The sequence below is a fragment of the Bos javanicus genome, chromosome 5 (genome assembly GCF_032452875.1).
Source record: "Bos javanicus breed banteng chromosome 5, ARS-OSU_banteng_1.0, whole genome shotgun sequence".
Lineage (NCBI taxonomy): Eukaryota > Metazoa > Chordata > Mammalia > Artiodactyla > Bovidae > Bos > Bos javanicus.
Window position 1 is genome coordinate 84,411,741 of NC_083872.1, and position 12,647 is coordinate 84,424,387.

The 12,647-nt window shown below is 38.6% G+C and overlaps 1 protein-coding gene across 6 annotated transcripts in view; it reads right to left on the reverse strand.

Annotated features, from left to right (window-relative positions):
- RASSF8 (Ras association domain family member 8) overlaps positions 1-12,647 on the reverse strand; it is a 132,784-nt gene that overhangs the window by 16,412 nt on the left and 103,725 nt on the right. For 4 of the 6 annotated variants that reach the window (XM_061417593.1, XM_061417589.1, XM_061417592.1 and 1 more), the window contains one exon: positions 1,792-1,997. In XM_061417593.1, coding sequence (XP_061273577.1) covers positions 1,792-1,894 — 103 coding nt within the window. In that variant the 5' untranslated portion in view covers positions 1,895-1,997. Of the gene's footprint in view, positions 1-1,791; positions 1,998-5,101; positions 5,408-5,461; positions 5,558-12,647 lie in introns of those variants that run through there. The other 2 variants (XM_061417590.1, XM_061417594.1) reach the window with 2 other exon arrangements.

A 12,647-nucleotide genomic window follows, 5' to 3' on the forward strand; every position in this document is an offset into this window, starting at 1 on the left:
ACCCCAGAGATGGCAGCCCACCGAGCTCCTGTCCCTGGGATTCTCCAGGCAAGAATACTGGAGTGGGTTGCCATTTCCCTCTCCAGTGTGTGAAAGTGAAGTCACTTAGTCATGTCGACTCTTCACGACCTCATGGACTGCAGCCTACTAAGCTCCTCCGTCCATGGGACTTCCCAGGCAAGAGTACTGGAGTGGGTTGCCATTGCCTTCTCCGTCTTGTTGTTTTTTAACCACTGTCCATGGCTTGATTCTCAAATATAACAAAAGAAACTTAGATTTGATACTTGCTAATTCTAGTCTTCACTAAGAAAGATAATAAACCAATAATACTAAACATTTATTCCAAATAAATTATGTTTTTAAATTAGTTTTTTAAAGGGGGTGATAACTAAGTTGCAAAGAATATGAGATAAAATTAATACCTTAATTTCCTCCTCTCTAATAACTAAATTTATGTCTGCAAACATAACAGTAGTGTCAAATGTAAGAAAATTTCAAGGGATGTGAAAGCCAGCACTCTCAGCATTGTTTTAATATATGAGTGTGCTATACAGTGTTTCGGAGAAGGCAATGGCACCCCTCTCCAGTACTCTTGCCTGGAAAACCCCATGGACAGAGGAGCCTGGTAGGCTCGCAGTCCATGGGGTCGCTAAGGGTCGGACACGACTGAGCAACTTCACTTCACATTCAGTGTTTCAGGAAAAATCAAAAGGCGTCAGCATTAAAGGAAAGCCTCTGTCTTTGCACAGGGACACTGACAACTTCTAACAGTGCATCTGCCACAATCCTGGGCTGTAGTCACCTCTACCAGATGCAAAGGTGCCACAGTAACAGTGCCTTGTCTTCAGCCTGAGCTGGCTCGACATGCTTCCAATAAAGACTAGCATGACACCTAGCACGGCGCACAATGCAGGGGTTGGGGCACCAGCTCTTCACACAGCTGAAAATCTGCATGTAACTTACAGTCAGCTGGCCCCCTCTATTTGCAGATCGTCCACATGCATGGATTCAACTAACCCTGGATTGTGTAGTAGAGCAGGATTTACTACTGGGGAAAAAACCACATGTAAGTGGACCTCACAGTTAAAACCTGTGCTGTTCAAGGGTCAACTCTACATGTTTGCTAAGTGATGGATTTAAGATGCAAATACAAACTTCAGCCCACATCACTGGCTTTACTGGTATAGGTGTTTATGCGCTCATCATGTTCCAAAAGGAATTACAGCAACTAAAATATATGCATAAAATATGATAAAGATGAATTGAGAATAAATAAGAAGAAAAGTTGCAGCACGGTAAGTGGATAAGATGGAGCCAGCAAGCATGGATTTGACAACTTCACCTTCCCTGTGTAAAATTTAAAAAGTGCATGTTATCTTCCTGTACTTTTTACAGGAAGAAATACGTCATTTAATTTGTTGTATTTTCTTTTCTAAAAGTATTCGGAATAATAAGTAAATTGGATTTTCCCTAATGAAGGGTCTGGGAACTTGAAATCCATGTTTTGGATCAAGAAAACATTTTCAGTTCCAGAAATTGTTGTTTAGGATAAACATCAGGAGAAGACAAGACAGTGCAGACTCTAGTGAAATCTAGGCGAGGCAGAGAAAAGTGTCTTCACAGATTGACCTGAGCGGGGCGTGGGGGACAGCAGTCAGTAAAAGTGCACCTGAGAGATGCATCATGGGACCAGAGGAACACAACCCACACGACTCCTGTATTCAAACAAACAAACAGAAACAGAGAGTACAGGTATAAAGTGTCTAGCTCAGACATCCTGAGTTCACTTACCTATTGCTTGAGCTAAGGCTATGACAACCTCCTGGCAAGTTGTGACCTCGGTGACCCCACAAACAATCCTCTGAACTCCGTCCACCCATACTTTAAGTTCCATGGTGCCCCAGCCAGTCACCCGAGGGCCCTGAGACTGGTCATCAAGCTGTCAGGTCATGTCTCTGGCCACGAAAACACGGAAAAGGCAGAGACTGTGTAGTCAGCTAAAAAGAGGAAAAAACAGTGTTAAGAAAACAAATCTTAACATTTCTTCTAATAAGTAAATGTTACCAAAACAAATTTTAATACAGCATAGTCCTACCACCGTTAATGGCCATGGGCTTACTTATTCACAGAACTTAACTGAATTGAGTAGTGTAAATACGACCACGGCCACCTTTCATGACATCTCATGGTACTACCATCTTCATGATTAGAATATTACTCATAACATCACTCTCCACTGACTAAAGGAAATCGTATTTACTTGCCTAAGCCCTTTTGCTCAATTACAAACTATTAATTAAAAAAAATTTCATTAGGATAATTTCTGAGGTTAAAAAAAAGAAAAAAGTTTTTTCTGGTCATTTAGAAATCATAATTGAACCAGCTTCTGTGGCCTTGCCAACATTTGTAAAGATATCTTCCTAAGGTTATGTAATCCTTTGACTGAAGCTTCCCGTGTATGAGCTACTTGCCCTCTTCCTATTTATTTAACAAGAGTTAGATAATTGCCTTAAATTAAAAAGTTATTCCAATAATGTAAACCTCAATCTTTTTGTTTTACTTGTTGTGCTTCCCCAGTGTTTGATATTTTATTTAGCTGCATAAATAAAGTGAGACAGAAAATTTTACATTCTCATATGGTCAAATCAAATGCCTTGATTTCTTCTACTGATTAGAAGTTATTACTACCCTACTAAAAATCAATCACATGCAATTCTTTTTCCTGTGGGTTTTTAAAAACTCAACTGTTCCTGTGTTTAATAAAAATCCTTAGTCAGTCTACAATTTGTTTGCCCATTGTCATCTTCCTATTTCTTTGCTGTTTTTAAAAAAGAATGTTAAAGTTTATGACATGTAATAAAGATTGATTTAATTAAAGAAAACATTTAAATTTGTTTAATGGTTTACAATGGCACTGGCATTTCAGGATTAATTACTTATCAAAAAACTTATTTAAAAAACAATACAACTTTTCCTACAAAATATTAACTTAGTCCTTGCACATTCTCTTATAGGACCTAAGACAGTTCTAGGTCACCTGGTCACCCGGGCAGAGTCAGAAACACGTGAAATGAAGGAGAATAAACCTAATTAGTTTTTCTAGAGAAGGTACAAAATATTTTCTGTCATCCTGAAAACAAGGGGAAGAAAGACTTGAGGTTCCCAGTATGCTGCTTCAGGTCTCTGACTCCACTGTAGCCAAGATGGCTTCACAAATCCTCTTTCTGCCCAGAGAAAGGGCCATTTGCCTGCAACAAGCTGATTCCCATATCTGTGTTCCCTCATTTACAAAGTAATGTAAGATGTTAAAATTTCTGGGGAAATAGGGTTCCAAAGCCAAGGAAATGTAAGAATTCCAGTAGATAAAGCCTGAAAAGTTCCTTTGCCGCTAGACTTCCTGGAACATTATATAAGCTGGTGTACATACCAGATTTCAAACAAGAGGTTTATATGCTACTCTTCCTAATCTATTTAGAGACCACTTATAGAAAGGAAACCTAAGAGTTCTGACTTAAATAAGATTGAGTTCCTTTTCTGGTAGGTACTCTATTTCCTAAAAATAGAATAGGCATTATTTGTTTTGGGATAAATTAAGATGAAAAGTAGTCAAACATTAATATATTGTATTACATTAATACATTTAAATTATTTTATTAAAAATAAAAAACAGCTGAATTTTTAAAGCTGAAATAAAACATATTTAATACATAGTCCCTTATGTTTCATTTAAAGATTAAACTTGGACCTAATTAAAAGCTTTTGCCCAGCAAAGGAAACCATCAACAAAACAAAAAGACAACTTACTGAATGAGAGAAAATATTTGCAAATAATATGGCTGGTAAAAGATTAATATCCAACATATATAAATAGTTCATACAACTCAACATTAAAAAAACAAACACTTCAATTTAAAAAAATAGGCATAAGAATTGAATAGACATTTTTCCAAAGAGGAAATGGAGATGTCCAATAGGCACATGAAAAGATGCTCAACATCACTAATCACTAGGAAAATGCTAATCAAAAATCACAAGAAGATACCACCTCACACCTGTCCGAATGGCTATCATTAAAAAGAACACAAATGACAAACGTTGGCCAGGATGCAGAGAAAAGGGAAGCCTCACGCACTGTTGGTGGGAATGTAAACTGGTGCAGCTACTGTGGAAAAACAGTATGGAGGTTTCTCAAAAAAACTAAACATAGAACTACTATACGACCCAGCAATTCCACTTCTGGGTATATATCTGAAAAAACCAAAAATGCTAATTTGAAAAGATACACGCACCCCAATGTATGTAGCAGATAGTCAAGATATGGAAGCAACCTAAGTGTCCATCAACAGATAAATGGATAAAGAAGATGTGGTGTATATATCCAACGGAACTACTCAGCCATTAAAAAGAATGAAATTCTGCCTTTTGCAGCAACATGGACAAACTCGCTACGCTAAGTGAAGTAAGTCAGAGAAAGACAAATACTATATATCACTTACATGTGGAATCTAAAAAAAAAAAAAATACAATAAACTAGTGAATATGAAAAAAAAAGAGGAGATACCCAGAGAACACACTAGTGGTTACTAGACGTGGGGGACAATATAGATGGGGAGTGGCTGGTACAAACTATTGGACATAAGACAGGCTCAAGGATGTTGTACAACACTGGGAATATAGCCAATATTTTGCAATAATTGTAAATGGAAATAAAACTTTAAAGTATTAAAATTTTAAACATTATAAAAGTAAATAATTATTTTTAAAAAGATTAAACTTGGGAAAACTAACAAGAAAGACAGCAGATCTCATTAAAAGTCCTCCTCTCCCACCCCAGGAAGCTTGTTGTTTAGAAGAAACCTCTGAGGTTCATTATTAAGTTCCATAAAGGTTTTAGTATACCATCACATATTTTCCTTTCTGCATTATTATCTTTTCACCTTGAATTTTTAATCATTAACTGAATACAAATGAACATAAGACATACACATCTGTTAAATATCACAGAGTATAGTAATGTTGTGGGAAAACACAGAGCATAAATAATACTGCTTAATTAATATAAACTTCAGGGTATTTATCCTCTTGATCAGAGACGTTCTACCATAGCTCATCATTGCGAAGATCAGCATCTGCGTTTTTAACACTGCTAATAATATCTTTCAGATTCTTAAGAAGGGTAGGAAACACCCTTATGGATCAGATCAAAGAACCATGTGGTCCCAAATTCTGTTGCAGGAGGATCACTTTGCTTTTTCAAGTTTGGAGCTATACTGACAATCATCCCTTCCTTTCCTTATGATCAGGGTTACTCATGAGAATCATTTGAAAAATATCTTCCAAGCAGAAGCCCCAGGTACTCTCTTTTAAAAGCTGCAACCCTGTTCTTTCCTTTATACCCTCTGAGTCCAACTCTTAAGCTCTGCTCCCAGAACTAGACTAGAGGGGAAAATGGAAGTCCTACACTGTAGGTGCGTGTGGTGGATTGGTCATCATTGGAACTAAAAACTCAGGAAGCAGAAGGACCATAGCATCTTAATTGGAATCTGGAATACATTTTTTCCATGGAAACAGTGATGTAGGTAGAAGTAAGGTTCTACTGCAGAGTTGTTATTGTTTTCATTGTGAGGTTTTTATATTCAAACCACTATTATTTTAATAATTTTTATAATGAAGAACTAGGTTTATTCAGTAACTTGCAACTGGGGAGCAAGTATTCTTTCAGCTAAGAAGCATTTATTATCTTAAAAGTTGATTGGACCCATGTACTTACAGTCCACTAATCTATGACAAAGAAGGCAAGAATATACAATGGAGAAAAGACAGTCTCTTCAACAAGTAGTGTTGGGAAAGCCAGACAGCTACATATAAATCAAATAAATTAGAACATTCCCTTACACCATATACAAAACTACATTCAAAATGGTTTAATTATAAATTTAAGACATGACACCATTAAATTCCTAGGAGAGAACATAAGCAAAACATTCTCTGGGACAAACTGTAGCAATGTTTTCTCTGCCAAGGCAAAAGAAATAAAAGCAAAAATAAGTGGGACCTAATCAAACTTAATGGGCTAGGTTGGTGGCTCACTCGTAAAGAACTCGCCTGCCAATGCAGGAGCTGTGGGTTCGATCCCTGGTCTGGGAAGATACCGATGGAGAAGGAAATGGCAACAGCAACCTTACTCCAGTATTCTTGCCTGGAAAAACCCCATGGACAGAGGAGCCTGGTAGGCTACAGTCCTGGGGTGTTAAGAGTAGGATGTGACTTAGTGACTGAACAACAATCAAACTTTAAAATTTCTGCACAGCAAAGGAAATCATCAACAGAACAAAAAGACAACCTACAGATTGGTGGGAAATACTTGCAAACGATGCAATAGACAAGGGGTTAACTTCCAAAATGTACAAATAGCTTGTACAACTCAATATAAAAAATACGAACCCAATCAGAAAACGGGCAGAAGACCTAAACAGACATTTCTCCAAAGAAGACAAACAGCTAGCCAACAGGCAAGCAAAAAGATGCTCGACACTGCTGATTATTAGAGAAATGCAAATCAAAATCACAACAGGGTATCACCTCACATGGGTCAGAATAGCTATCATCAAACATTCTATAAATAGTAAATGCTGGAGAGCGTGTGGAAAAAAGGGAACCTTCATACACTGTTGGTGTAGTAGCTGTAGTAGCAGTGTTAGTCTCTTAGTTGTGTCCGACTCTTGTGCGACCCCATGGACCACAGCCTGCCAGGCTTCTTTGTCCACGGAATTCTCCAGGCAAGATTACTGGAGTGGGTGGCCATGCTCTTCCCCAGGGCATCTTCCTGACCAGGGCTGGTACTGGGTCTCCTGCACTGCAGGCAGGCTCTTTACCATCTGAGCCACCAGGGAAGTCTAACACTGCTGGGAATGTAAATTGGTGCAGTTACTATGGAAAATAATAGAGATTCCATAAAAAACCAGAGCTACCACTCCACTCCTGGGTATATAACTGGAAAAAAATGAACACTCTAATTTGAAAAGATACATATGTTTTCTTTGTATGTTCATACCCCCAAATGTTCACAGCAGCAATACTTATAATAACCAATACATAGGAACAACCCAAATGCCCATCAACAGACAACTGGCTTAAGAAGATGTGATATACATATATACAGTAGCATATTACTCAGCCATAAACGAAAGGATGAAATATTGCCATTTGCAGCAACATAGATGGACCTGGAAAATATTATTCTTAGTGAAGTCAGACAAAGACAAATAATTGTATGGTATCACTTATATGTGGAATCTCAAAAATGATACAAATAAATCTGCATACAAAGTAGGAACTGACTTACAGACACAGAGAACAAACTTATGGTTACCGAAGAAGGGAGGGAGGGAGGGAGAAATTAGGAATATGGGATTAACAGATACAAACTGCTATAAATAAAATAGATAAGCAACAAGGATTTACTGTATAGAACAAGGAATTATATTCAGTATTTTGTAATGACCTATGTGTGTGTGCTAAGTCCTTTCAGTACGACCCTCTGGACCGTAGCCCACCAGGCTCCTCTGTCCGTGGGATTCTCCAGGCAAGAATACTGGAGTGGGTTGCCATGCCCTCCTCCAGGGGAATCTTCCTGACCCAGGGATCCAACTTGTGTCTCTTATGCCTCCTGCATTGGCAGGTAGGTTCTTTTCCACTAGCACCACCTAGATCTATAATGGACTATAATCTGAAAAAAAAAAAACAAAAAAACAAACACCAAAACACTGAATCACTTTGCTGTACTCCTGAAACTAGCACAGTATTGTACATCAACTATACTTCAATTTAAAAAATGTCTATTGGAATTAAGCACCTAAATTTGTGGAGACATATGACCCCAAGACCAGTGCTTTTAATAAACAATTACATTCAATCCTCATTACTTGTGGATTCCTTATTTGTGAATTCACCCACTCACTAAAATTTATTTGTAACCCCAAATTCACACGTGTGGTACTTTCATGGTCACTCACAGACATGTATAAAGAGGTGAAAAATTGGGAGTTGCCTGGCTTACACGTTCCCCGCTGGGGTTGGGCAAAATCAGTGCTGTCTTATTTCAGCTTCCATTCTGTCAACAAATGTCCTTTTCTCAGTCTATATATAGGGTCATATTTTGCATTTTTGTAGTTTCTGTTGGTGACTTCACTGTTTAAAAAAGTCCCCACGCACTGTGCTGAAGTGCTGTCTAGGGTTCCTAAGGGCATGAAGGCTCTGATGTGACCTAGAGAAAAATACACATTGTTAGGTAAGCTTTGTTCAGGCATGTATTATAGTGCTGCTGACTGTGAATTCAATGTTGGTGAATCAATGACATATATTAAACAAAGTGTCTTTAATGGAAAAACACATAAAACAAGGTGATATACTATCAGTTGATGAAACCGTTGTGACCAAGTTCAGTTCAGTTCAGTCGCTCAGTCGTGTCCGACTCTTTGCGACCCCATGAATCACAGCACGCCAGGCCTCCCTGTCCGGCTCTTGCCAATGACGAGAACTGATGGCGCATCTCTAAATGATATAACTTCCTTGTGATAGCAACCATCAAACTGTTGAGCAAACCTCATCACTCCCTGGACACTGCACACAAGCATACACTAGCTTACTGCCAACTTTAACATTTCTTTTCTTGTTAGCTTTCTTCAAGACCTGACATTACTGCATATCAAAGAATTCTGTGTAAAAATAGTATACAGATAAACTGGGTTACAATAAAAGTTTCAAGATCAAACTAGTTACTTTAGTTAAGTCAAACACTGATGCTGGCCGCTAGCTCTTTCTGCATCACAGAGAAAGAGATTCAGCACAATGAACACAATATATATTCTGAATAGTACTTATAAGAACTATTAATAACCAGATACTAAAATTCTCCTTTGTGTAAAAAATTGGTAAAAAAAAAATAACTAAAAGAGTTCATATTGGCTCATTCTAAAACTAATTTGATGTGAGAATTCAATGAAACTGTATAGAATAACTGCTACCAACTAAAAAAGTAATAACTTCTTAATGTTCAAATATTACTGATGTAAGAAGTGTCTATGGGTGCCTGCTGTCTGCAGAAACGGGAAAAGAACTGAAGAGAAAACCAGCCTGGAGAGCACGACAGGATGAAGTAGAATGTGAGAGGAGAGAGAGACAGTGAAAACACACTAGAGGAAAGGAAGGTGATGGGAAGCCAGATTTGGCAGATAGAGGTAAGAGTCCTTGGAAAGCTGCCTCAGACGCCAGTCAAAGTTTACTTTAATCAAACCCCTTTTTTCACTATAATGCAGTTCTGTAAATGGTGTCACAGAAAGTGGGTTGTTATAAAACGGTACACGAGGTCAAGAGTGGAGTTAAGGAAGATGACCTTAGTAACATAAATAAGCGTCTCCCAAAATGAATTCTGGATGAAGCACAAGCTGGAATTACGATTGCCGAGAGAAATATTACTACCTTCAGATACACAGATGACACCACTCTTATGGCAGAAAGCAAAGGAGAACTAAAGAGCTTCTTGATGAAAGTGAAAGAAGAGAGTGAAAAAGTTGGCTTAAAACTCAACATTCAGAAAACGAAGATCATGACATCCGGTCCCATCACTTCATGGGAAACAGATGGGGAAATAATGGAAACAGTGACAGACTTTATTTTTGGGGGGCTCCAAAATCATTGCAGATGGTGACTGCAGCCATGAAATTAAAAGACGCTTGCTCCTTGGAAGAAAAGCTATGACCACTCTAAACAGCATAATAAAAAGCAGAGTATGGCAAAACCACTACAATATTGTAAAGTAATTAGCACCCAATTAAAAAAAAAAAAAAGCAGCAGAGACATTACTTAACCAACAAAAGTCCCTTAGTCAAAGCTATGGTTTTTCCAGTGGTCATGTATAGATATGAGAGTTGGACTATGGAAAAAGCTGAGCGCTGAAGAATTGATGCTTTTGAATTGTGGTGTTGGAGAAGACTCTTGAGAGTCCCTCGGACTACAAGGAGATCCAACCAGTCAAATCCTAAAGGAAATCAGTCCTAAATATTAATTGGAAGGACTGATGCTGAAGCTGAAACTTAATTCCTTGGCTACCTGATGTGAAGAACTTACTCACTGAAAAAGCCCTGATGCTGGGAAAGATTGAAGGCAGGAGGAGAAGGGGACGACAGAGGATGAGATGGTTGGATGGCATCACTGATGTGACGGACATTTGAGTCGGAGCTTGAGATGGAGTTGGAGTTTTGAGTAGGCTCTAGGAGTTGGCAATGGACAGGGAAGCCTGGTGTGCTGCGGTCCATAGGGTCACAAAGAGTTGGACACGAATGAGCGACTGAACATGGCAACCTACTCCAGTACTCTTGCCTGGAAAATCCCATGGGTGGAGGAGCCTGGTAGGCTGCAGTCCGTGGGGTCACTAGGAGTTGGACACGACCGAGCGACTTCACTTTCACTTTTCACTTTCATGCATTGGAGAAGGAAATGGCAACCCACTCCAGTATTCTTGCCTGGAGAATCCCAGGGATGGGGAGCCTGGTGGGCTGCCGTCTATGGGGTAGTACAGAGTCGGACACAACTGAAGGGACTTAGCAGCAGCAACAGATCGACTGAACTGCACTGAAAATTAATTCTTGAGAATGGCAGTCCTGAGAGACGCACCATGGGAAATAAAGTCTTCCAGTTCAGTAATTTTGGGAAACTTCTCATAACATGTCATCTCTGGGAGACAAAGGTTCTGATAACCCATGGTAGAGAAACTAGTCAAACTCTGTTAAACTCACTCAGTGACTTAGCATGGGGGGTGGGGGGAAGGTGAGCAGTGGAATTGGCCACAATGCCTATAAAAAGTCTTTATTTTATACTATAGGATGCAAACTACTAGCTTTTAGAAAATATGCCTATGTATAAGAATAAGATTTCTGCCCACTCTTTAATGTATTTTGAGGCACTCAGAAGTGGTGATGGATACGCTGTTGGAAGTTTTACTTGTAGGAACAATAAAGGACAAATGAGAAAATTTAATAGAACCCTTGCTTTCTCTTTTGCTTATAAAAAAAAAAGTCTTCATTCCCACAACAAAGTCATCTCTTCTAAAGATGGGCTTTATATTGTTTCTTTTCAGACATCTGTCTAAATCATAGAATTTTTTTTAATAGTATGTTTTTAAAAGTTTATAATGCAAGTACTACGTGTGTATTAACTATTAAATCCAATAAACCCATACTCTTTCCTCTATTACTCATCATGCTCAGGTCACAGCATTCAAACACATGCAGTGAGCTAATACTTCCCAAACATGACATGGGCATGTGACCACTCTGCAACCATGGCCAGGAGTGGTGAGTACTAACTGCCCGCCAAGCCCAGTGCATCACGCCTCATTTGTCCCTCACAGCACAGTTCACCGAGTTTGGTATCACTCATCTTCTTTTAAAGGTGAAAAAACCGAGTCTCAGAAAGCTTAAATAACTAACCCTCTTGAGGTCATGAACCTAGTAATTTGGGGGCATATATTCACAACTGGGGTGAATAAAGAAACCAAGAAATGAATAAGGCTAGTCTCCTTAAAAGGATTCACCGTAGACGGCAATGGCACCCCACTCCAGTACTCTTGCCTGGAGGGTCCCCTGGACGGAGGAGCCTGGTAGGCTGCAGTCCATGAGGTCGCTAGGAGTCGGACACGACTGAGCGACTTCACTTTCACTTTTCACTCTCATGCATTGGAGAAGGAAATGGCAACCCACTCCAGTGTTCTTGCCTGGAGAATCCCAGGGACGGGGAGCCTGGTGGGCTGCCCTCTATGGGTTCGCACAGGGTCAGACACGACTGAAGCGACTTAGCAGCAGCAGTACCCAAATAAATGCTCTTAAAATGTCCTAAATTACACTAAGAAATCTCATCTGTCATCTCTTGGAAATTTACTTCTAGTAACAAACAACAATGGGACAGTAGGCACAAATCTGCCATTCCAGGAGAAAAAGGAGGCAAATTAACTATTAATAAACCGTGCTAAGAGACTACAGTTTTAGTTCAGAGAACCTATGGTAAACAAATGTGCATTTCAGCAAAATAAGTGTTTCATCACATTTATTTTTCAGCGCCAACAAATTATTCCTCCAGTTTTAGAAAATTATGTTGACATTTATTTTACAGAGTCCCTAAATAAAATATGCTTGCCTGTTTGTGATGATTTTTAACTCTTGCTTTAAATATAAAGCAAAGCTTCTTAGATATTTCTGGCATTTCCTTAAATTCACACTATTAAAAACTACTTCCTGGAATAAGCCACTTTTTTCAAGGGAACATTGATCAGGGTGATAGCATACTGAGATTCAAATCCTGAATATATCACTTCAACCAAGATGCATAACTTCTCAAGTGACATTTGTGAGAAATAGAATGCCTTAAAAAAAAAGTCATTGATATGAAAATACTGATCCTTCTACTAAGAACTATCTTTTTTAAAAATTAAAATTTTTAAATAAACATATCTAGCAACCTCAGTTTTTTCTTTAGCATGAAATTTGAAGTTTCTTATTGAAAGCTCATTTCCGGATATCTTATTGACAACTATATTTTTCTGAATCAAATATAAGGTTAAACCCATATCTATGATTTTGAAATGGAGACTT